The sequence below is a fragment of the Panthera leo genome, chromosome F2 (genome assembly GCF_018350215.1).
Source record: "Panthera leo isolate Ple1 chromosome F2, P.leo_Ple1_pat1.1, whole genome shotgun sequence".
Classification (NCBI taxonomy): Eukaryota; Metazoa; Chordata; class Mammalia; order Carnivora; family Felidae; genus Panthera; species Panthera leo.
Window position 1 is genome coordinate 37,290,312 of NC_056695.1, and position 26,908 is coordinate 37,317,219.

The following is a 26,908-nucleotide window of genomic DNA, read 5'->3' on the forward strand; positions in this document are numbered from 1 at the left end:
TGAAAGTAAATGTTTTATCTTGATATCAGGAGGAAATCACTCAGTCATCATTAATTATGAGTTTACCTGTAGGTTTCCCTAAGTGTTCCTTATCAGTTGAGGAAATTTGCTTCTGTATCTAGTTTGCTGATTTTTTTTTTTTTTTAATCATGAATAGGCATTTGTCAAATCTTCTATGTTTATTGACATGCCCAGCTTTAAAAACCTGTTAGTATGGTGAATTCCATTGATTAATTTCTTAATTTTTTTTTTTTTTAAATTTACATTCAAGTTAGTTATCATATAGTGCAACAATGATTTCAGGAGTAGATTCCTTAATGCCCCTTACCCATTTAGCCCATCCCCCCTCCCACAATCCCTCCAGCAACCCTCTGTTTGTTCTCCATATTTAAGAGTCTCATGTTTTGTCCCCCTCCCTGTTTTTTTATTATTTTTGCTTCGCTTCCCTTATGTTCATCTGTTTTGTCTCTTAAAGTCCTCATATGAGTGAAGTCATATGATATTTGTCTTTCTGTGACTAATTTCACTTAGCGTAATACCCTCCAGTTCCATCCGCGTAGTTGCAAATGGCAAGATGTCATTCTTTTTGATTGCCGAGTAATACTCCATTGTATGTATGTATGTGTATGTATGTATATGTATATATATACATATACACACACCACATCTTCTTCATCCATTCATCCATCGATGGACATTTGTGCTCTTTCCATACTTTGGCTATTGTCGATAGTGCTGCTATAAACATTGGGGTGCATGTGCCCCTTTGAAACAGCACACCTGTATCCCTTGGATAAATACCTAGTAGTGCAATTGCTGGGTCATCGGGTAGTTCTATTTTTAACTTTTTGAGGAACCTCCATACTGTTTTCCAGAGTGGCTGCACCAGTTTGCATTCCCAACAGCAGTGCAAAAGAGACCCTCTTTCTCCACATCCTCACCAACATCTGCTGTTGACTGAGTTGTTAATGTTAGCCATTCTGACAGCTGTGAGGTGGTATCTCATTGTGGTTTTGATTTGTATTTCCCTGATGATGAGTGATGTTGAGCATTTTTTCATGTGTCAGTTGGCCATCTGGATGTCTTATCTGGAGAAGTACCTATTCATGTCTTTTGTCCATTTCTTCACTGGATTATTTGTTTTTTAGGTGTTAAGTTGGTAAGTTCTTTATAGATTGTGGATACTAACCCTTTATCAGATATGTGGTTTGCAAATATCTTCTCCCATTCCGTCGGTTACCTTTTAGTTTTGCTGATTGTTTCCTTCACTGTGCAGAAAGAAGCTTTTTATTTTGATGATGTCCCAATAGTTCATTTTTACTTTTGTTTCCCTTGCCTCCGGAGACGTGTTGAGTAAGAAGTTGCTGTGGCCAAGGTCAAAGAGGTTTTTGCCTGCTTTCTCAAGGATTTTGATGGCTTCCTGTCTTACGTTTAGGTCTTTCATCCATTTTGAGTTTATTTTTGTGTATAGTGTAAGAAAGTGGTCCAGGTTCATTTCTCTGCATGTCGCTGTCCATTTTTCCCAGCACCACTTGCTGAAGAGACTGTCTTTATTCCATTGGATATTCTTTCCTGCTTCATCAAAGATTAGTTGGCCATAGGTTTGTGGGTCCATTTCTGGGTTCTCTATTCTGTCCCATTGATCTGAGTGTCTGTTCTTGTGCCAGTACCATGCTGTCGTGATGATTACAGCTTTGTAATACAGCTTGCAGTCCATAATTTTTGAATTTTTAAACCACCATTGCATTCTGAATCTAAGTCCTGCTTGGTTATGATATATTATCCTATTTGTATATCGGTAGATTTGTTTCACTAAAATTTTCTTAAGGCTCACTTTTTCAGCTTCCAGCTATTACTTTTAACTGAGGTTCTTAGAGCTGTAACAGTGCTTTTTCAGTTTAGGGATCAGCCAATTATTTGAGGGCAATTTGTATGCAAATGTTGCTTCCTCTTTTCACCTGCTCTGGCAGTCCTCACCTCTGTTTTTTTGTGAACAGATGATGTGTTGGCTATAGCCCTGCTTTTTGAAATTGATTATCATGTTTAAGCTATGTCCAAAACATGTCTCCTTCATGTACCACTGTCAAAAACATAGTACATGAGTGTTCAAAACAGCGTGATAAATGTCATTTTTGGCTGTTTATCAGAATTTTAAATTACTTGTTTGGGCACCTTGGTGGCTCTGTCAGCTGAGTGTCCGATTTCAGCTCAGGTCCTGATCTCAGGTTCGTGAGTTCGAGCCCATGTTGGGAGCCTGGAGCCTGGAGCCTGCTTCAGGTTCTGTGTTTCCCTCTCTCTCTCTCTGCCCCTCCCCCTCTTGTGTGTGTGCTCTCTTTCTCTCTCTCAAAAATAAATATTTAACGTTAAAAACATTAAAAAATTACTTGACATTGAAGTTAAAATATTGGCCACATACCCATTATTGTCTTTTAAAAATGTGTTTGTCTGGAGGTACCTGAGTGGCTCAGTCAGTTAAGTGTCCAACTTTGGCTCGGGTCATGATCTCACAGCTCATGAGTTCAAGCCCCTTGTTGGGCTCTGTGCTGACAGCTTAGAGCCTGGAGCTTTGGGATTCTGTATTTCCCTCGCTCTCTGCCCCTCCCCTACTCGCACTCTGTCTCTGTCTCTGTCTCTCTTTCTCTCTCAAAAGTAAATAAATTTTAAAAAAAATATTTAAAAAATATTTGTTTGGATTTTATTCAAATAAAACATTTTTTCTTAAATCCTATTATAGGTTAGCCTACTCAGATATTGTACTTGATTTTGGACTAACTTTGGTAATTGAGTCACATGGATTACTTTATACCAAGGAGCTAGAATTCCTTCCACCTAGGACCATTTGAGAATTCTGTAGTCATCACTGCCACTTATGTAATTACTAAATAAAGGTAGAATACCCAACAGGTGTTAGAATATGGAACAAGCAAAAAGCAAAATATTATTTGTAAGAAAATGTTTTAACTTTAGCCGTATTTTCTTCCTCTCTCCCTTCCTTCCCCTTCCTCCTTCCTTCTTGCCTTTCATCTTTCCTTTTTTTGAAACACCAAACATTTATTGTTTATTCTGTATCAGATTTTGTTCTAAATGCTAAACATTTATTAGCTCATTTAATACTTGCAGTGACTGTAAGGTGTGTACTATTTTATTCGCTTATAGTTACAGGTGGCTCAGAATTAGTCTTTTTTATATATGAGGTAGATGTTTTAAATTCTCAATTCTCCATTCCTGTCGCCACGAGTTCCTAACTTACCACTAAGCACGAAAGGTGATGCTTTGTATATGAAACATTTCTGAGACCCACAAAAACAAGAGGAATTGAGGGCATATTTAACAGCTCTTTCGGTTATGTCTGTCAGCTTTACTACTAGAATAAAACCAGATGACCAGTCATTTGGCAAAATCACTGGTATGGAAGCAAGTGTACCTTGTTGCACAAGCAAGGAAGAGTAGACCAGGAGTAGAGTGTGGCCTTCTTATTTTTCAGTAGTATGAGTGCAAGTTAAATGCTGTCTAGATTTTAAAGTATATTAGGACCATATGGGCACATTTCTGTGTATTGTGTCCAGTCCTTCCTTAGAATACTGGGTGCATTTAAAGAATGTTTAAAAGTACGTTTCTACTCATCATTCAGAATTTATTAGGACAGCATCAGTATCATTTTCAAAAATCACTTTTTGCTAGAGTTATCTCACTAGTTTGATGGAACATTTCAAATTCATTTGTTTAAAAATTTTTTAAAAAGTTTATTTTTGAGAGAGAGAGACAGAGAGAGAGGGAGACACAATCTGAAGTAGGCTCCAGGCTCCGAGCTGTCAGCACAGAGCCCGACATGGGGCTTGCACTCGTGAACCGGGAGATCATGACCTGAGCTGAAGTTGGGAGCTTAACCGACTGAGCCATCCAGGCGCCCCTCAAATTCATTTGTTAAAATTTCTTGTAGCAACCATGTACCTTACTTTGGTGTATTATGAAGATAATATAAAGGTAAAGTGATTTGGAAATTTTGAAGGGAATCTTTTTTTCTTTTAGACTATGTAATTGGAAGTTTCTTAGGCAGTTTTAGTAGTGGTTAAGGGTGTAGGCCCTAGAATCACACTGCCTGTTTCCATCCTGCTTACACCACTTAATAGTACTGTGAACTTGGGCAAGTTACTTTTCTGTGCCTCAGTCTTTTCTTCTGTAAATTGGGATAATATAGAACCTCCTTCCTAGGATTGCTGTGGTGGTTAAATGAACTAGTGCTTGTAAAGTGTTAAGAACAGTGCCTGGCCCAGGCTAGTGCTCAGTTAAGTGTTAGCTATTAAAGAAAACGTTTTGTTCCACTAAGATAAGTGTATGTTTACTACCTCAGTTACAAGGGGACCATGAAATGCCTAAAGTTGAGACCAGGACCCATAATTAAAGTAGACTAGGGGCGCCTGGGTGGCTCAGTCGGTTAAGCATCTGACTTTGGCTCAGGTCATGATCTTGTGGTCCGTGAGTTCAAGCCCTGCGTCGGGCTCTGTGCTGACAGTTCAGAGCCTGGAGCCTCCTTCGGATTCTGTGCCTCCCTCTCTCTCTGACCCTCCCCCGTTCATGCTGTCTCTCTCTGTCTCAAAAATAAATAAATGTTAAAAAAAAAAAAATTAAGGTAGACTAGAAAAACCAGAGTCCTGATACTACTTATTGTAATTAAACTTTCAAGTTTCAATCTATGTGAATGATGTGTTTATATTAAATGTTCAAATGAGATAATTCTTTACTTGGTAGATAATATTTTTTTAGAAGAGTTATTCTGTTTTTTTAAGTTATATAATCCTCCTTTGAATAACTTTTAGAGCAATGATGATTTTTAGATTTAAATTTACTCTGAGCTTCTATTGAAAAATGGCTAAGAGATGAGGTCTTCTGTGCCCTAATCAAAAAGGCAGAGCAGTGCAGTATTTTCTCTTTTTGCCATGATTGTCAGGAAAATGAATTGCTGGCAATAATGGAAGAGGAAAGCCACAAACAATAGCTCAATTGTGTGTTTAAGAAGTATAAGGAGTTCAGGGGCGCCTGGGTGGCTCAGTCGGTTAAGCGTCTGACTTCAGCTCAGGTCATGATCTCATGGTGTGTGAGTTCGAGCCCCGCATCGGGCTCTGTGCTGACAGCTCAGAGCCTGGAGCCCGTTTCAGATTCTGTGTCTTCCTCACTCTCTGCCCCTCCCCTGTTCATCCTCTGTCTCTCTCTGTCTCAAAAATAAATAAACATTAAAAAAATTAAAAAAAAAAAGAAGTATAAGGAGTTCAGTGTTACGTATGTATAACATATAATGTCTGGAGAGGCAAGAAAAGAGGGTAAGGGGTTTGGAGTTTACCCTCTGGAGATTGGTAAAGTTTAATTGAAGGATCTTAAGAAGAGATACGTTCCGAGTGGAGATTGAAGCATGATTAATGATTGAGGGGAGAGCCCAGTGAAGAGAAGGGTCGAAGGAGAAAGAAACAAGAACCAAGAACCAATGAAAGGATGGTCTAGTCCCGGGAGCTGTGAATTAGAAACACAGGTGTAGGGTCTTACTCTGGATAATGAAAGAGCTGATGAGCAGTGTTGAGAGCCAGGTGAAATTGCAGATGTATCTTTCCAGTGGCATTCACTTGCAGTTGTAACAGTGTAACAGTCCCTTCTAAGAGTGGAGAAGGCAGTCCTGGTATTGAGGAGTTGAGGATTGAGGTCTTAAGAGAACATGGTAGCTAGGCATTAAGTGGTTAATTCAGTAATTTGTCTACGTGGCAAATAGGCAAGTTAGACCGGGAGTGAATTATAAGCCTGAAGAATATGAGAGGAAAAGCACCCAGAATTTATAATGAGGTCTTAAGGAACACATGTAGTATGAGGGTGTGAGAGTGCTGGAAGGGCAGGATCCAGAGAGTGAGGGAGGCACTGTAGCAATATTTTGGCATGTGATGGCAGAGCTCAGGTTGTGGGAGGGTAGCAGGGAAGCTTGTTGGGGATGAGGAGATCGTAGAGCTGTGAGATTTCTAATCTTGTCCTCCTGGTGTTTGAAATCTACCAAGATGATGACAGAGGTTGAGTTTGAGATGTGGCTACAGATCCTTGTATAGGTTTAAGGCCAGGAGTCAAATTTCAGTGAAATTGGCAGAGTAGCTAGGAAGTCAGTTGAAGTTACAGTTAGTAATTAAAAAGGTGGATATTATCAGTTTCAAAATGGTGCACTTTTTTTTTTGCATGAGGGTAAAAGATTGATAGGTAGCAACGATTAATGAGCAATCTTTAGAATGTTTCTTTATTTTTGAGAGAGAGAGAGAGCGAGAGAGCAGGGGCAGAGAGAGAGGGAGACACAGAATCAAAGCCCGCTCCAGGCTCTGAGCTGTCAGCACAGAGCCCGAGGCGGGGCTTGAACTCATGGACCTCGAGATTATGACCTGAGCCGAAGTCGGATGCTTAACAAACTGAGCCACCCAGGCGCCTCTAACAATCTTTATTTTGACCTTTTAGCACTATTTTTCATTCTTTAAAGTCCTGCTGTATTGTTCCACTGTGCAGCATTAACCCTATTGGAATAGTACAGTTTCCAAATTTTACCTCCTTTTTACACTCATAGAATTAAAAGAAGCACTGTCGTCTCATTGCAGGCAGTGAGTGACCCAGATCTTCTAGGTTGAGAAAATAAAACCTAAAAGGAGAAAGAAGAGGACATCTTTTGTATAAAATGGCTTAATTCCTGTTCTCCCACACCTTAATAAACATTCGTTTAATGTGAATCAGAACTTATAGTACTTTCTTTTTTTTAATTAAAATATTTTTTTAATGTTTATTTATTTTGAGAGAGCGAGCGAGAGTGGGGGAGGGACAGAGAGAGAGGGAGACAGAGGATCTGAAGTGGTCTCTGTGCTGACAGCAGAGAGCCTGATGCAGGTCTTGGACCATGAGCTCATGACCTGAATCGAAGTTGGACACTTGACCGACTGAACCACACAGGCACCCCTGGAGCACTTTCTACTGGAGCATTTGCTTTGTATAAGGGAAAGTAGCTTTTATGATTTTGCTGTAAGAGTGGTGCAGTTAGCCTCTGTTGTCAGTGTAGTGTGATTGTGTACATGAATGTTCGACATCCCTCCTTTTGCACAGAGTGATTTTGGAAGCAAAATAATTTTCACAGCACTAAAAGAGGCTGAGTTTGATATACAAAAGGAGTTACCATGATGACTATCTTCTCATGTCCTCAAAATGGTACTCCTGCCCCCTTCTCCACCCCCGTATTGTCCAGGATGTGTTGAGTTTTGTTGCTACTTTGGAAAATGCAGAGGGGAAGAGAAGCTAGATATTTTTGGAGGAGGAATAAAACTTATCTGAATATTCTTCAAATTATTTTTATTGTAGTCTTTCACACTTATTGTCCTTTAAATTTCTTAAAGCATATGTTGTTTTATAAGATATATATATGTACACTATATATTACACTTGGAGTATTATCTAGTTTAGTGGCTAAAAAAATAGAAAATCAGTGATTTCTTAGCAGCTAAAGATTATTATTTTAAACTTTCATTCATTTAGTCAATTTATTGAGAATGTATTATGTCCCAAGCACTGTTGATTACTGTATGTTTTGTGTGACTTTCTAATACAGCTTTATACCGTCAGTTATTTTCAAAAGACATTTGGAAAACAAAAACTGTAAATATTGACTGATAGATTTACTGTTTCTGACATTCATCATTCCATCTGAAGATTTAGTTTCTATTTAGTATCATTTTCATTTTGCTTGAAGAACTTTTTTCAATATTTCTTTTAGTATGCCTCTGCTGGCATTGAATTCTTCCAGATTTTTTGTCAGAAAATATCACTTTCACTTTAAAAAAATTTTTTTTTAATGTTTATGTTTTGAGAGAGAGAGAGGGAGAGAGACAACATGAATGGGGGAGGAGCAGAGAGAGGGGGAGACACAGAATCTGAAGCAGGCTCCAGGCTCTGAGCTGTCAGCACAGAGCCTGACTCAGGGCTTGAACTCATAGACTGTGAGATCATGACCTGAGCTAACTTTGTTTCTTTTTTTTTTTTTTTTTAATTTTTTTTTTGATGTTTTTATTTATTTTTGAGACAGAGAGAGACAGAGCATGAGCAGGGAAGGGGCAGAGAGAGAGGGAGACACAGAATCTGAAGCAGGCTCCAGGGTCTGAGTTGTTGGCACCGAGCCTGATGCGGGGCTTGAACTCACGAGCTGTGAGATCATCACCTGAGCTGAAGTCGGACGCCCAACCGACTGAGCCACCCAGGTGTCCCACTAACTTTGTTTCTGATGATGTCAGTGAATAGTTTTGTTTTTTGTTTTTTTTTTTGAGAGAGAATGCCAGTATGAGCGGGGAAGAGGCAGAGGGAGAGGGACAGAGAGAATCTTAAGCAGGCTCCACATCCAGCACAGGGGCTTGGTCTCACTGCCATGAGATCATGACCTAAGCCAAAATGAAGAGTTGGATGCATAACTGACTGAGCCACCCAGGTACTACTGTCAGTGAATATTTTTAATATCTGTTCCCTTGTTTATGTTTTTTACTGTTTCCTCTGGTTCTATTAAGATTTTCTCTTTGGGGAACCTGGTTGGCTCAGTAGGTGGAGCATGTGACTCTTGATCTCAGGGTTGTAAGTTCACGCTCCACATTGGGTATGGAGATTACTTAAAAATAAAATCTTAAAGAAAAAAAAGATTTTCTCTTTATCACTGGTTTTGAGTGACTGATATGATATGCCTTGGTATGGTTTTCTTTGTATTCATCTTACCTAGGATTTGTTTAGCTCCCCGGATCGATACAGATTTTACCAAATATGAAAAGTTTTCAGTCTTTATTTCTCCAAGTGACTTTTCTTCCCCTTCCTTCTGGGACACCAATTGTACATATGCTAGCATGCTAGATACTGTTCTACAGCTCACTGAAGCTCTGGTTATTTTTTTCCCTTCCCAACTACTTTCCTTCCACTGTCCTCCATTTTCACTGATTGCTGATGCTATGTCTTCAAGACAGTGGATCTTTTCTTCTACAAATAATCCCATTCATTTAATTTTTCATTTCAGATATTGTATTTTTTTTTTTTTTTTTTGCTTTAGAATTCCTATTTGGTTTATTTTTGTATTTTTATTGATTTTTTTATTATACTCATTTTCCTTGAAATCTTTTAGCATATTTATAATATCATTTTAAAGGTCTTTGTCTGCCAATTCTATCTTTTGTAGCATTTCTGAGACTCTATTAACTGATTTTTCTCCCAGTTATGTTTGTGTCTTTTTTGTGTAGCGATTTTTGACTGCATGCTATGAATGTTATGTTGTTGAATGTGTGTGTGTTTATTAAAATTTTCCTTTGAAATGTGTTGAGTTTTATTTTAGCAAACAGTTCAGTTACTTGTGGATCAGCTTGGTCATTTCGGTATTCATTTTTAACCTTTATTTGCATCCGTGTAGGGTAGTCTTTACTTTTGAGCTAATTTAACACTCCTAGTAAGGCATGGCCTTTCTGAATTCTCCACTGAAAGTCCTGGATGTTCAGTGAGGCTACTTTGAACTCCCTTCTCTCCCAGCCCTATGTGAAGTCTGGGACTTGTTCAGCTTCCAGCTCCCTGGCACTTGTTCTTCACCTGGCCTCGTGAAGTCTCCTCCTAGACACGGACAGCTTGCTGTTTGACCAGACTCAAAGAGACACTGTGCAGATTTCTAGAGTTCTCTATCTGCATACTTCTCTCCTTGGGGGATCTCTCCTCACAAATTCCAGCTTCCTCAGTCTCCCCAAACTCTGATCTCTGTCTCCTCAACTCAGTGAGAATGCCATATTTCACTTGTATTTCTCTTCCTTATCTCACAGTCTATATAGTATATGTGTACAGTGTGTGTGTGTGTGTGTGTGTGTGTGTGTGTGTGTAGTATTGTATGTTTGTGGTATATATTACATTGTAGAGTATATAGTATATGTATTGTACCTTTAGACAAAAATCTGGGGTGGCCTTAGGGCTCACTTCATGTGTTTTTCTTCTCTCAGGGGTCACTGTCTTTCCCTGCCTGCTGCATGGTATCTGAAAATAGTTGTATCATGTAATTGTATGTGTTATGCAGACGTTTACAGGAAGAGGGCAAGTCCATCGTGGCTGGAAGCAGAAGTCCCTGCTAATATAGCTGTGATTCTAATTTATTCTTACTTAAGTGGGTGCTTGGTTAGTGGAAATCCCATCCAGCTGACTATGCAGGGGGTTATATAGGGCCATGCCTCTGAGGTTTGGGGCTCGATATTGACTCACCCGGTATAGAATGTCGAGTAAGCACAGACTAGGCCGCCTTGATGGACAGCAAGATACTAGCAAGATGTAGCAGTTTTAGAGATTACTCTTTCATTAATTTAGGGCTACTGAAGTTTTACAAAATGCTACATTTTTGTTATATCCTCTTGAATCAGATCCCATTCTTATAAACCATGTTTTCCTGACGTGCATAGATTTGGCCATATTGTTAATTACTATATCCTTTTCCAATTTCAGGAGCAGCATTTCTTGCTATTACAACCATCTATGCTGAAAGTGGGTCGGGTTTTGTAGTACCAAGTGCTTCTGCCAAAGCGGGTGTGGAGGCCATGAACAAGTGAGTACTCCTATGTTAATCCCATCACTGAAGATAAACAGTGTACTTTGGTAGTTCATGGAGCTAAATTTCTTCATTCTAGTCTACATCCAGAGAAAAGTAAAACAAAGATTAATTTGGATTTACTTGAAAACATACTTTCTGTTTCTTGGATGAGTCCTATTTATCAAGGTCAGCACTGCCCGATAGAACTTTCTGCGGCAATGGAAGCGTTTTATAACTCGGCACTATCCAACAGCCGCATATGAACCTTTGAATTGTGGCTACAGTGACTAAGAACCTAAATTTTATTTAATTTTAATTACTTTAAAATGAAAATTAAGATTAGATAGCTACATATAGCTAGTGGCTATCATATTAGATAGCACAGGAATACAGCCTTTTTGTTCTCCCATATACCTTTATCTTTAGTCTATTTCTGATCTCTATTAAACACACCTTCATCCTTTTATTGTACCTGCTGTGTGAGATTCATAGGACTAACATAAACCAGTCACCACTGCCAGATCTTGTGGCCTTTTCTCAGCAGCATATGATAGCTCTTTGAATCTGTTCCCCATCAACCTTTGCCACTGTTTTTGTGGAAATGTCAGTTGTCATCATGGCTTACTGTAATAGCCCTCTAATGTGTTTCTCTGCTACCAGTCTTTTCCCTCTTTATTTTTTATGCATATTCCCACCAGAATCATCTCTCTAAAAATACAGGTATGCCTATGATACTCCCTAGCTAAAATCTTAGATCATTTTTCCATGACTCTTTAGAATAAAAGCCAAAACTCATTATGGCATTCTAAATAAACTGGTCCCTGACCTTTGTTTATTCACTGATTAATTGGATAAATATTTATTTTGTGCCTTTTGTGTGCCTGACACTATGCTGGGTACCAGGGATACGATACGATAGTGATAGAATAGTCCTCACCCCCACCTGAGTGTATAGTCTTATGCCATTTTTCTTGTGTCTTAATTTCCATTGAACTGTTCTGTATTTCCTTAAATATGCCATGCATTTTTATCTCTCTGTGCTTGGGCTATGCTGCTGTTGGAATTTGCTGTGATATTTTCCCTACTTTCAAGGCTGTCATCATATCACTTCCTCTGTGATGTTTTCTCTCATTTCTTTAGAACAGAATGAATTATTCTCTACTCTCTGCACCCTTAAAACTTTATTTTAGTCTAGTGAGAAGACTAACACACCAATAAATAAATGCCACCCATTGTTATAGATTCTAAAATGAAGGTAGTGTACCAATGAGGGGCACAGGGAAGGACACGCAAGACTACTTTTTAACATCCTGTCCAAGCTGTCTGACTTCCCCACTAGAATGTGAGTTCTGTGAGGGAGAAGCCTTATTCATCTCCATATACTTATTTCTTGGCAAGGTCTGATGTGTAGCTCTTGCTCCTTGCTGGCTGAACTGCACAATTATTCTCTTTCCCAAGTAGTCTCAAAATTCTTTTTAACGTTTAAATCAGTAACATATATTTATTTGAGATACAAAGACATATTACTATACTTAATAAGTCGAGTCTTAGTGTGAATAGAGATAATTACCTTTTTTTTAAGGTCAGATGGTATTAGAAATAAGGAATTAGAACTTGATTATTTTGGCATCATTTGTACAGTATCACTATTTGTCTTGGGTGCCTGGGTGGCTCAGTCGGTTAAGTGTCCAACTTCTCTTGATTTCGTTAGGCTCAGGTCATGAACTCATTCGGGAGATGGAGCCCCCCATCGGGCTCCGTGCTGAGCATGGAGCCTGCTTAAGATTCTCTCTCTGTCCCTCTCTCTGTGCCCCCCACCCCCATCACGTGTGCGTGCTCTCTCAAAAAATATTTTTGTCTTGTTAGGACCTTTGATCTTGTTAGAAGTTTCAGTTTCATGTCCTTTAAGGTCTATGATTCTGTGCTGCTTGTTCTTTTGTTTTGTTTTGTTTTGTTTTATTACTGCAAAGTGTATTGCATGAAATAGATACTCAGTAAATGTGTACTTCCTCTCCAGCCTGCATTCCCATCAGTTCTTTTCTCATACTTTATGGTACATGGTCCTACTGAGTAAGGCCTTATAAGTCCCCAAATACTGCATGTTGTTTGTGCCTTTGTCCTTCACTCATTCTGGCCCATATGCCTGGGCTATCTTTTGTTTTCCATCCTATGCTCTGGTATCTACCATCCTGTTTTCCTCCCCCTTGCCTCTCACCATAAACTCCTATTCCTTCAAGTGTTAACTCAAATATCACCTCCTCCAGGAAGCCTTCCTTCTCACTCTCAGTAGACTCAAGTACTTCTTCCTTTAAGCAGTCATGGCACACCTTACATAGTTCCCAGAAGAGTAACTACTTTGTGATATAACTGAGCTGGCTTCTTTTGAGAGAATAAGACTGCTCTCTTGAGAGCAGAGACTGCCTTTCTTTGAGGGTAAGCAACACTTATAAAGTGTTAGCAGCTCACAGTAAGTACACGATAAACATCTGTTGATTTAACAACAATAATGGCTAACATATAATGAGTATATTGTGCTTAGCATCTTGTCACACAAAATGAGCTAATGAGGTGGATTTCTTATCATGTTATCAGAATATAAACTAGTTTAATGAGAGTTAGGACTGGAAAAAGTGTATCTGTTGCACCTCTCAGCAGAGATTGGATGGCTTTTCCTCTAGGCATGTTTCCTTAATAGGTTGCTCAGTTTTTCACAGGAAGCCATAAACTCTGCTTGGCTCGGTAATTCTGTTAGGACATGAAGTTACTACTTTCCTAGCAATTTGGAGCAGATGCACTACAAGTACATGCCAAGGGTAGGTATGGTCATGAATTCTGTCAAAAGTATCACTCAGGGAAGCAGTCTTTATGTATGATTTGCCCCAAAGAGATGCAATCCACCCATTCTCTAAAATGCACCCATGGATTAAGACAGATTAACAGACTGTGTTTGGAGCACCTGCCCTCCCACCCCCACCCCAATAGAATGAATTTTGCTGAATTGCTGTTTGTGGGTTTTGTTGTTGTTTTTTTTTAATGTTTATTTATTCATTTTGAGAGACAGAGAGAGCACACATAGGAGGGGCAGAGACAGGCAGAGACAGAATCCTAAGCAGGCTCCATACGCTATCAACCCAGAACCTGTCTCAGGGCTCAGTCTCATGAATGGAACCATGAAATCATGACCTGAGCCAAAATCAAGAGTGAGAGGCTTAACCAACTGAGCCACCCAGGCACCCTCTGATTTGGCCTTTGAATTGATCTTGTTGGGTCATGTTAATTGATTTCTTGTAGTTCCATAAGACTTATCTCTTTGTATCTATTGCAAATATGCAGTATTGTATTATTATATGTAATAATACAATATTACATTACACAATTTTCATTTTAGAAGTCTTCTTGAAAGAAGTGTTTTTCTGATCTTTTTTTTTTTTTTTTTTTTTTTAAATCAGGAACAGTTGTGCTTTTCCTGAGATATTAGCTTGCTTTTTCCTTATGGGCACTGCAAAGTGTGTAACTGATTAGGTTTCATTTTTGCATAGTGTCATGGAAAGAATGGATGCAAATTTGTGACCCACGTATTGTGATTATATGGAATGCCATAGAACATTTAGGTATTAGCTCCATTCTTGGTTCCTTTGTGTTTCCTTATCCTTTTTTTATCTTCGTTCCTTCTTTCCTGCCTTCCTTCTTCTATTTCTTTCCTTCAAATGATTTTATCTTCCTTATTTGGATTATTTATATATTTTTCAATGGTTACCCTAAGTCATTTTTTAAAACTAGATTAAGTATATATAGACACAAATGTACATATGAATATAAATTCCTAAAATGAGACAATAAAAGTTAAGACCTATCAAGTAGGGTTTTAAAACAGATTGCTTCAAGTTTCCATGTTTTCTATTATTGTTATATTTTGTGTCATACCATTTAGTAAGATTTTGTTAGGTTCCTATTTCCTTTTGAGTGCAGTTCAACAATTATATTAAAGCCTCATTAAACATGGATATAGATAGTATTTTATATCTTTGTAATTCATCTCTTACTTAAAAGCACTTGTGATGCTGTAAACATTATAATCCAATGGACTATATATAAGTCAAGCTATTTTGGACTTTGTACATGTAGGACTGAACTCCAGAAGATGTGGGGGAGGGCATGATTCTCTCACTCTTCATGCTAAATTGTGATACTTACTCTAATAATGTATTTTGATATTGGACTTGGTTTGGCAGTGTAAATGGTGGGTGGTAGAGCATAGTGATTATGGAAGGACACTAAAAGGTAAATGTGGTAGGGTCCCCTCCCTAAGGAAAGAAAAGAAAAAAGAAAAAAAAAAAACCTCAAGGCAATCTGTATACGCATGTATACGCATACATGACAACATCCTTCATGACCTTGTAACATGGGACACTTAATCAGACTACATGTTTGTATGTTACCATATGTGGGAGACAAAGAAGTAAAAAATACGTAAAAAACTATGCCACGTGGTGTTCGGGGCTCAGTTCTTCAGAAATGAACCCAACTGAGCGATGCTGGTACAAATAAAGTTGCTTCCTGGAAAGAAAAGCCTTGGCGTCAGGACTCTGTGTGAGAATCCTGCTACATAAATAGTAGATATTAAAACAGAGTGATTAAAGGTACAAATTCTGGAGCTAGACCACTTAAAGTTGATTTACTGGCTGTGTGACCCAGAGCAAGTGATTTAACCTCTCTGTGCCTCAGTTTCCTTGTCTATAATATGGGGAATAATAATAGTACGTACTTCGGGGTTGTAGTCCCTGGCATGTAGTGAGCATGCAGTGAGTCTTGGTTGTTAGCATTTTTAGCATATAGTGTAATATTTCAGAATCTATGTTTTTTAATTTTTAGGTCTCTTGCAGCTGAATGGGGTAGATATGGACTACGATTCAATGTGATTCAACCGGGGCCTATAAAAACGAAAGTAAGGTTTAGTTTGCCTAGTAGCTCATTGTGAATGATTAAGGAATGAAATATTGATAGAAATATTCTGATTGTTGTGTGCAGGACTTGTCAGAGATGTCTGAGCTTGGGGCCCTAGTGGTAGAGAAGAGGGTTTTGCCATTATCCACTATAAGTAAGGAGGTGGACAGGAATACAGCAGCTATATAATTTCTTGATAAGATCTATTTCAGTGTCGTAATCTGGGATCTTTTGTGCCATCAGTTTTGGTATTTTGTCTGATTTGCTTCAGTGATCTGTTATTACCCTATGTTTCTTAATCTTCACCGTATTTTAAGGATTCTTTCTTTGATTGACATCCTTTTTTTTTTAGTTCCTGGAAATGGAAGTATATTTTTATTTTAAGAGATGTTCTAGAAGGTTCTCTGCTCTTGCGATAGGTAGCGTTTTCTTTGCTCACGTCTCTGCCTTTCACTTTCAGACACTCAATTATGCATGCCATTTGACTCCCATGTCTCTGATTACAAATCTTTCTGATGGCGTGCATTTCACCTATAATTAATAATCATTACAGATACTGACTGCAACTTAAAATGATCACTAGTGCTGTTACGGTTGCTGCTCAGAATGTCCACAGGTTCTGTGTTCTCTCACACTGCCCCAGATAACTTCCCTCTCACTTTCTGTTTTCATGTGAAGCAAGAATTTACAACACTAACTGGCATATAGCTCTGAAGGCCTCAGTGAAGTGTGATCACTTGTTCTAGTTGTATCAATAAATACTTTAGAAAATAATGCTAGGGAGCATTTGGATTGTAGGTAGTTCTGGGTATTAAATATCAACGAGGAAATGGCTGTATTAGTTTCCTTAGCAGCTTGAAGGGGGGGGGAAGTGGAAAGGAGAACTACCTGAGTGACTGAAACTTGACTATCTTATTTGACACTTCAATAGTAAAGAGTCTAATACAATTAATGGAAAAATAACTCAAAAGCATGTATTAACACACGTGATTCAGGGCAGCACTGTGCTGAGCGCTATCCGAAGAAAACCCTGGAGTCACAGAGCTTCTTTTTAAGCCCTCACTAACTAGGAAAGATCACCTGCATTTTATTTACTTATTTAACATATATTGAGTGTCTGCTGTATGCAGAGGTGCTGAGAAAATACAAAAACATTTGTGACAGTCCTTGCTGTCAAGGAGCTTACAATGTAGCAATAGAGGTATAGGTCCTTGTGATCAAGGAGCTTGCAGCGTAGCAGTAGAGGTATAAATTGTACACAGATAACACGCATGTAGCTTTAAAGAGTTTAAAAGAAAATTGAAGTCTAGAAACTCTGAAGCAAGCACTGGTAGAGCCAGGTAGCCCGTTGCTACCCTTTGTCTCCACCGGTTGATTTGTGCGCAGGGAGAGCTGGAGGACCCCCCAAGGGGCCTCCTGAGGGCTTGCTCTGTCTCATACCTGTTTTATTGAAGACAGCTGTCACCTCGGCTCCCAGGCATTGATACAGAGAAACCCAGTCTTTTGTGTATTTATTTTTTGATCCGCGCACATACGTACTTCATCTTGGTCTGCACCTTCATATCATTAACAGAAGGCAGACATTGTTTGGCAAATTTAGTTTTTTGGTTTTTTTTTTTTCTTTTAAGACCTACTTGAATTTAGTATTCCTCCCTACTTGTTTTCCTCCTTTCCAATTATTTTGAGAAGAAAGGAGGAGAAAAGGAATTTCCCCTGAAAGGTTTCCTACTTGAGGTACTTTTGTGATTTCTAAATCAAATGACAATATCACTACTATGTCCTGCACACTGGGCTTGTAGGTATTTCCGAGTACTTTCATACACCTTTTCTCCTTGGATGCTTATAACAGTCTTGTGAGGTGGCTAATGACAGGTATCCTTATTTTATGGATGAAGAAAACAAAGGTAAAAAGGTCATATTTTCTGGTAATTTTTTTTATGTCAGTATAAGATAAAATGTCCTGCTTTGAGCTAAAATGAATATGGAAGAATTTGGCAATCTCCTCTGTTGTTTACAAGGCCTAAGGTATGAACAGGCTGCCATAGTAATATTCCATTTCTTACAAACTTGTTTCTTAGATAGGAAAGGAGTGCGTTAACAAAAAACGCGACCTAACTATTTTCTTAATATCTAAGGGTGCCTTTAGCCGTCTTGACCCAACTGGAGAATTTGAGAAAGAAATGATTGACAGAATCCCCTGTGGTCGGCTGGGAACTACAGAAGAACTTGCAAATCTTGCTGCTTTTCTTTGTAGTGACTATGCTTCTTGGATTAATGGGGCAGTAAGCATTGTTTCTCTTAACTTTTGGGGGACGTGGATTTGGGGTGGAAAGGCATGTTGTGGAACCAGTCCTGACAATATTGAATATAAATATGATTTAAAATATTTATTTAGCTGCAAACAATATAAAATGTTAATGTAGATTGTTTAGCCTATGGAATTTTTTCATGGATAAATTAATTTTATTAAATGCAAATTATCTTGGAAGACATGCCTTTAAGATGATTTTTAATATCGGGTAGAATTTGAAGTTGTGGAGATGGGGGGGGAAAAAGGATTCTAAAATGAGTTAATCAGATTAGGTTTAATCATCACTTTTGTCTTCAGAATTTGGGCTTTGATTGAAAGTGCCGAGGAGATGTTCCATCCAATCAAGATGAGAGAATGTCTAATGGTTCAGAACCATTTTAAAAGGCGTTAGTTTCAGAATTTTTGCTTTTTTTTTTTTTCCTTCAGGTCATTAGATTTGATGGTGGAGAGGAAGCATTTATTTCAGGGGAATTCAACAGTCTGAGGAAGGTAATGCCGTTTTGTGAATATAATATAATATTAGCAGCTAAGATACTAAGCTTTAAAAATATGCAAGAACCACATTAACTTGGCTTTCTGTTTGTGTTAGGTCACTAAGGAGCAGTGGGACACAATAGAAGGACTCATCAGGAAGACAAAAGGCTCCTGAGATCACTCTGGCCTTCATCTTGGTTACAGTGGAAATGATACAGTCTATGATCTTTTGAATATTTTCAAGTCTAATAAATTGTTAACGAACAAACACGGACTGGGTGTGTATCGTGCTGGGCCAGCTCTAGGTATACATTTTATATTTAAATATCTGTAAGATGGGAAATTATCCCTTCAAAAGTTTTTTTAAAAATAAAAAAGGCTAGTGAGTAAAGGCTTTGGTGGAGGTAAAATGCTTGGAAATGCAGAGAAGGAAACAGATATTATAACTTGAAAAAGTCAGGAGAATCCTAATGGTCAAAGTAGCATTTGAGTTACATATTAAACCATGCCTATGGGGATGGGGCCTAAAAAAACCAAAGTAGAGGGTATACAGTAGATTTAATGGACTCTGCCTTTTCATTATATTTCCTTTTTTTAAATGTTTATTTGTTTATTTTTGAAAGAGAGAGCGTGCATGCTAGCGGGGAGAGGGGCAGAGAGAGAGCAAGAGAGACAGTCCCAAGCAGGTTCCATGCTCAGCACGGAGCCCCACCTGGGGCTTGATCTCACAACCCTGAGATCATGACCTGAGCTGATATCAAGAGTCGTATGCTTAAGCAACTGAGACACCCAGGCACTCCTCCATTATATTTCCTTTTCACTGGACTTGTGAATTATCTTCTTTAGATAGCTCAATATTAATTCAAAGAAAATTTTACCGGGACCTATTTTATAGCCTGGCATTTTATATGGTACTGAGTATACAACATGAACAATCTACAGCCTTGCCTTCTTGAAATATTATCTAGCAGGATAGAGAGACCTATAAATAATTATTTTTGATGCATTGTGATAATTACTATTCCAGCAGTGTTGAAGTGTGGAAGAGGAAGTAATTCATTCTGACTCTAGCGTTTAGAGAAAGTGACACCTAGGAAATAGTATTCCATCTCAGCTTTAAAAGAAGAGTAGATTTCTCTAGGTAGAGAAGATGAACAAGCTTATAAAATATTTTTGTGTGTAATTTCATTTCATTTCATATTGGGTTTGACTAATTTGTCATCCTGAGGATCAAGTAATAAAGCCATAGTCTCTAGTCTATGTAGCTATAGTTTTGAGCTTATTTTAAAAAAAATGTCTGTTTTGCTGTTACAGGCATCACTCATAAACATGCTCACTGGACTATCCCCATTGCCCAAATTACCAAGAGAGGGGACCAACTTCCATCATACCTCCTCTGAACAGATCTGCAAAGGAATCTAGTGTTCCTGTTTGAATATCTATGTTGTAAGCCCCACACAGACACTCTTACTACGTTCACAGTTAATTGTGCACATAAATTATATTAAATTGTGTACATAAATGGGTAATGTTATAGTTTTGGAATAAGTGGCCTTGACATTCTCAATTATACTGGGCCTTTTAGGATGTCACATGTCTTCATGCTCTTGCAATGCAGGTACCCAGTCTGCATTTTACCTTTAATGCTAACCCTCATTTTCCTCTTGTCTGCCTACATCTTCGTTTTCAAATTATCAGTAGCTCTTATGGTGTAGGAAAAAATAAAAAGGTGCCAGTAGTTATATAAATGAACTTGTATAAGTTTCATCACTTCTTCTTTTCCTCGTTATAAAGTTCAGGATTATAATACCTGTTTGGCGGGGTTCTTATGAGGATCAAGTGAAAGAAAATACTGTAAAATGTAAAATGAATGAATGGTGGGCCCCCCTGTCGTTTGACCTTTTCATTTTTAAGACTTGTTTATCATAGAAAACATGAGAATACAAATGAATAGAAAGCATTAAAAACTAACTTTCTAGGGGCGCCTGAGTGGCTCAGTCGGTTAAGCGTCAGACTTTGGTTCAGGTCGTGATCTCACGGTTTGTGAGTTCGGGCCCCGTGTCGGGCTCTGGGCTGACAGCTCAGAGCCTGGAGTCCGCTTCAGATTATGTGTCTCTCTTTGTCTACCCCTCCACTGCTTGCACTCTGTCTCTCGCATTGTCTCAAAAATAAATAAACATTAAAAAAAAAATTAAAAAAAACCCTAACTTTCTAAAGAAAATACCTGTTAATACTTTGGTATATTTGTTTTTGGTCTTTTGCCTTTTAATTTAATTTTATATTTTATGAAAGTAATTTGTTTATATAATTTGCACAGAAAGAGAACTACCACAGTCCATAGTAAGCTCCTCAGCTTTTAAAACTTTTTTTCCTATAATATACACTCTTTCCCTCCACTAAATCTACCAAGAAAACCATATTTCTAATTTTGCTTAAATTAGTATTCAGTGTTTACATTTTTTATAACTTCATAACTATCGTTTTTTTCCAGTGTTTTTTCAACTTTCCTCTTTTTTTTAATAGTTGAGACTGTATGATAAATCAGGTACTGTTTTTTTAAATAAATCTGATTTTTTTTTGTATTTCATGGTTTATATATATCATACTTGATTCTTTATTCTCAGAATTGGTTATTTTTATTTCCAGTATAATATAGAAAACTATGATGAGCATCTTTGTGCATGAAAAACCTTTCAGAATTTGGAACTTTTTCCTCCTGACAGATTTCTGGAAGTCACATTATTAATCAAAGGTTATGGAGCTTTTAAAGACCCTGGATACACATTTTAAAATTGGTATTCCCAAGATTTGTATGGGTTTAGAGCACCCTGAGCTGTGTGTGATTGTGCCAGTTTCCACAAATACCTGCCAACATGGGGTAGTCTGATTTTCAAACTATTTCCTCATTTCATAAGGATAAAGCTTCTCTTCAAGTATATGTTTATTTGTTAGTGATATTGAATACTTTTCTACACGATTGAATGTCCTGTTTGTGTTTTTTACCTGTTGGTATCTTCACTGGGTATCATAAAAACTTTGTTTTGTCCAAGTTTTTAGACACATTTTTCTTCTATTAATCATCTCTTAGAGTTTGCTTCTTTATTATATTCTATTACAAATGATGAGTGAGGAAGACGAGCTTGCAAGCATGGAAGAGAAGGCCAGAAAAGAGAGATTACGAGGATATCAATTCATTGAAATTTCTTGCCAGGAAAGAAACATTTTCAGGAAGGCTGCAAGACACATTATTGATGAGTAGTCACTGTCTGTAATGACATACCACCTTGGGGCTGTAACCACATCAGTGTTTCATCTTAAGAATTATTAGTTTGTCACTCTACTTAGTACCTTTTCAAAGGGTCCTGCTTCCAACACACTAATGGAAGAGTTAATACTCAGTACATTAAAATAAGGATTGTTGGTGATAATATCACCGATCTTATCATTAATATATGAAAACACCTTCAGGAAACGTGTCACGTATGGAATAACAGTTGTCATATTGTTCTTATGGAAAAAACTAAAGCAGCAAGAATTTAAGTGACTTTGAACAATAGAATTTTAGAGCCGGAAAACCTTAGAAGATACTTCTTAACCCCTTCATTTTATATCTGAGGGAACTGAGAACTCAGGGAAGTTATGATATGCCTAAGGTCACTCCATCAGTCAAGGCCATTTTCTTCCCAATTAGAACATTTCTTGGGATCCTAATTTAAAACCAAGAGGCAATAACAGGGTCTTTATGACCTACAGTTCTATTGCAAAAGCCTTCAAGGGGAAAAAGCTTATAAAATTTTTTGTTGTTGATCAATTTTATTATTTTGTTCATTAAACATAAAACTATTAGGCTTTCGTGAATTCATTCTCAACTTCAATCCCTTTAACTTGAATTTTCTTCTAAAGTCTTCTTTTTTTTAATGTTTGTTTATTTTTGAGAGAGAGGGAGAGAGAGACAGAGCAGGTGAGGGGTAGATAGAGAGGGAGACACAGAATCCGAAGCAGGCTCCAGGCTCTGAGCTGTCAGCACAGAACCATACGCGGGGCTCAAACTCATGAACTGTGAGATCGTGATCTGAGCCGAAGCCAGACGCTTAACCGACTGAGCTACCCGGGCGCCCCTCTTCTAAAGTCTTCTATTTCTCAACTGTGAGGTAAAATAATCCTTGTGTTTGGAGACAGGATAAATGGCACTTAGCATAAAATCAACTAATTCTGGCAGAGGAGATCTTGCCTGCTCTGCCTCACACTCTGCCCTCTACCCAGGCTCTGCCACAGCAGCTTTCCTTCTGTTCCTAGGGGTTCTTCGACCTACAACCTTTGCACTAGCTGCTCCTTTGTTCTAGGAATGTGCTTCTCTAAATCCCTGCTCATGCACCATTAATTTCTTGAAACTTTTTGTTTGATGTATGATTTCTTAAGGTACACAAACCGAATTATCGCAAAATGAATACACGTGTGTCAACACAACCCAGGTGAAAAACAACATCACCAGGAGTCCCGAAGCCTTGCTTGTGTCTCTCATCATGACTTAACCTGCTGTAAAACGGGTCACTCTCTTGACTTCTACCACCATAGCTAAGCTACTTTTGAAGCTTACATAAAGTAGAATCATATGCTATATATTACCCTGTTTCTGGTTTTTATCTGTGTCTCAATTCTTTATGCATTCTCATTGCTACATAACAATGTGGTATGAATACACCACAATTCATATGTTAGTCCTGCTATTGGTGGGCATTGGGGTTTCTAGTTTGGGGTTAGGCCAAATACAATGCGACTGTAAGCATTCTTTTGGTGACAACGCAGACCTTTCTCTGTTAGGTTGATAAAACCTAGCAGTGAAATTGCTGGGATATAAGGCGTGTATACATTTACACTTAGTAGACACTGCCACAGTGCTTTCCAAAATCATCCCAGTTTAACCTCCCACCCGGCAGTAAGAATTTCCACTGTGCCACGCCCTCACCAATACTTAGCATTTAAGATCTCTTTATTTTTTTTTTAAGTGTATTTCTTTATTTTGAGAGACAAAAAGAGTGCGATCGGGGGAGGGGCAGAGAGAGAGAATCCCAAGCAGCCTCCGCAGAGTCAGAGCAGACCCCGACATGGGGCTCGACCTCACAAACCCCAAGATCATGACCTGAACTGGAACCGAGAGCTGGATGCTCAACCGACGGAGCCAGCAAAGCGCCCCTCAGAATCCCTTTAATTTTAACCTTTCTGATAAGTGTGTGGCGGTATCTCATTTGTTTTAATTTGCATTTCTCATTACTAATAAAGTTGATTACTTTTATTTATTTTGGCTGTTTAGAGAGCTTTTTTATTTGTAAAATGCCTGTTCAACTTTCTTACACATTTTTTCTACCGGGTTATGCTTTTAAAATTAATTTTTGGAGTAACGATTATATATCTCTGGATAAGTACCTTTGTCAATTATATGTGCTACAAATTGTTGGAGGAGGTCATCGGGAGGACGTGACCGCTGGTTGACCCGAGAGCTGCACCTGGGCAATCAGAGGGTTCTCATCCCGTTGGAATGTTGGTTCCACGTACCCACTGTTTCCTGGCTGGAGCGGTTTTCAAGCATGAAGCCTCGAGTCAGCAACGTGTTGTTGAAACTACCTGGACTCTCTGTTCGTGCTCTTTCTCCCTCAAAAATGAATAAACGTTAAAAAAAAAAAAAAAAGATTCCAGTGGGTGAGTATGAAGATTTATCCGTTTTATCCGTCCTGGGGTTATTCAAGACAAGCCTCCTGAGTAAGTTCCCTTGTTTATTACTCTGCCACCTATAATTTGGAATCCTGTTTCTTTCTTCAGTCTCTCCCTGCCCTCCGAGTATGGGGAAGAATTTCAGATTTCACCTGGAAAGCTCCCAAGGTTTTGAGCCAACCCAAATATCTTCTCACACTCTGATGTTTGATTTTTTTTACTCTCTTAACAGTGACTTTTTTTTTGAGGGGGGGGGGAATAGAGTTCTTAAGGTTAATAGGGTCCAATTACTCAATGTTTTTTCATAATTGGTTGTTAAGGAATCTTTCCATGCATGAGGGATGGAAGATACTCTAACACATTGTTGTCTGTATACCTTTTGCACTTGGATTGATAATGTACCTGGAATGAATTTTGTTTGTAATCTGAGGTAGGTGTGCATAAGCTACCTTACATCTGCCCTGTCAGATTCCTTTACTCTCTTCTGTTTTCTGCTCCAGGAGGCAGGCCCATCACTTAGAAGGAAGTGTGACTGATTTAGCTGAGCTGTAAGAATTTCTTTCCCTGATAGAGCTCAGGAGTTCAAGTTCACCATGATAGGCCAAGTGCTAGATTCATGACCATTATTCCTATGGGCTTTCTAGGAAGTGACCCCAGATATCAGACTTTTATCGCTGTTGTTTTCCTTTTAAAAAAATCATATGTATTTATTTTTGAGAGAGAGGAAGAGAGAGAGCGTGAGTAGGGGAGGGGCAGAGAGAGAGGGAGACACAGAATCCAAAGCAGGCTCCAGGCTCTGAGCTGTCAGCACAGAGCCTGATGTGGGTCTTGAACTCACAAACAGTGAGATCATGACCTGAGCTGAAGTCCGACGCTTAACCGACTGAGCCACCCAGGCACCCCTTATTTTCTTCTTCAATGCTACAATGGTAAGAGTGCCAAGCCTGCCCTCATTTTGGTATATACTTTGTAATTAACAGCTATTTTCATCTGTCACGAACAGATGAATGTAAGAAATTCTGTATATTCCTATTCCTTTGGAAAAAATCTTTCACAAAGAACTATTTGATTATGTCAGTTGGGCAAAAAACTTCAAATATTTGGATTTTGGGGGATTTCTTTGTTTGTAAATCTTATTGTTGGAGGCTTCTCTTCATAAGACATACAATGATTCACTGAGGCAGGCAGATCTATATTTATTTAGATTTCTTAGGCCATAATAACTTGAGCATCCTACATTTCCACCTGGATTGATTACCAGTTACATGTCCACTGACTTTTTGAGGAAGAAGCAAAAATACAAGCAATGAGTTATTTTCCTCTTTATTCTTAGTCGTTAAATTCAACCTAAGGTCAGTGCTTCCATTTACACACTAGAAGCAAAGCCAATCTAATACATCATTTTGATAAATTTTATTTTTTGACAGATCTATTTTCTGTTCATCTTTGAGGGAAAGAGATACCTCACTTTTATTTTGTCGTGATTTCTATGAATTGAGAAAAGTAGTGCTGAATTTATAGAATTGGGGACATTTAAACTGATCTAGAACCATTAATTCTTTGGTGGTAACTTTGTAAATTTCATAAAGACACATAACTCTTAGCTCTCTGCTTCACAATCAAAGAATCCGAAGTCACCAACCATTACATGTCAGGTATAACCAGTATAGGATATTCTAGCTACAAATATATGAAACTGACTTGGATGTAGGTCAAAAGAACGTTTTAGAATCTCCCTTGCTAAGTATGATAAATGATTACATTAGTATTTCTCTTCAGATGTTATTTTTAACTCATTTGAAACTATTTGCAGATAGAAATAGAACTATTTTGAATGCTGATCTCAATATGAAATATATAGAATTCACAGAATACACAAAATTTTGATGATATAACATTCAACAATCAGGGTGCTATGAATTTAACATTAAAAGTTAATTATGTAGTAAAAAATAGAGTTGTTATAGCTAGAAAAAAATATTTTCAGAGGCAGCAGACACCCTTGGTGGAAATGGACAGTCCTACATGGAAAGAAAATCCAGGAAGTATGCAAAGTAGACACCAGGATACTCGGCATATATAATTTAATCAGAGATCACACAATATGACATAAAAACAGCAGTTGACTAGAATAATTATAATTTGCAACACGTGAAAACAGTTTAGAAAATGGATTAAGGTCACACTCTCTGACAGTAGGCTTGTTGGAAATACAGATGTAGAATCAGACAGATTTATGTTTCATCTGGTGCTACTCTTCCTTGTCATCAAATTAACTTGAACCAATAGCTTGGTATGGATTCAAGCAGTAGACGTGTTGTTGATTAATTAACTAAGTCTTGTCTAGTGAGACTGTTAACCTCATAGAGCCACAAATAACTAACTATTGATTGATATTTTGGTATTTTAGATGCAAAAGCACATTCCTCCTAATAATTGGAAATACAGCTTAAAACTATCTTGTGGGACAGACCTATGATTGTCTGAAGCGGTAACTTGTTAGGTATAATTCTCCTATTCAGTGACACATGTGCATTTACACATCAGAGACTAGAATTTTAGAGATTAATCCTAATGGAATTTTTAGGGAAATCATGTCCAACTATATTTGTGACAGCAAGAATGTGTTCAGTTATTTTTTGTTCCCAGTTGGGTGTATTGGCTGGCCTGAGCCTAAGACGTTCTTTTCCAATCATGTAGTTACAAAAACTGTACATTACAAACAGTGTAGAAACAAGCTGAAAAGAAAGTGCCACACATCCTGGGTAATTAGCTATATGCAGTTAAATTTACAGATACAAAAGAAAATACAGCCTACTCCCTTATAGTGCACAGTTATTTTTTAGATACAATGTATCGCTAGTAAGTGGTCATGGTCATTAACT

General features: G+C 38.1%; 1 protein-coding gene across 1 annotated transcript in view; it reads left to right on the forward strand.

The window, feature by feature from the left end:
* The window catches only part of DECR1 (2,4-dienoyl-CoA reductase 1), a 39,793-nt gene extending 21,211 nt beyond the window's left edge, over positions 1-18,582 (forward strand). The window contains exons 6-10 of the mRNA XM_042924057.1: positions 10,501-10,600; positions 15,458-15,530; positions 17,665-17,811; positions 18,267-18,329; positions 18,430-18,582. Of these exons, the coding sequence (XP_042779991.1) occupies positions 10,501-10,600; positions 15,458-15,530; positions 17,665-17,811; positions 18,267-18,329; positions 18,430-18,489 (443 nt within the window). The 3' untranslated portion in view covers positions 18,490-18,582. The remainder of the gene's footprint in view (positions 1-10,500; positions 10,601-15,457; positions 15,531-17,664; positions 17,812-18,266; positions 18,330-18,429) is intronic.
* The last annotated feature ends 8,326 nt before the right edge of the window (positions 18,583-26,908 follow it).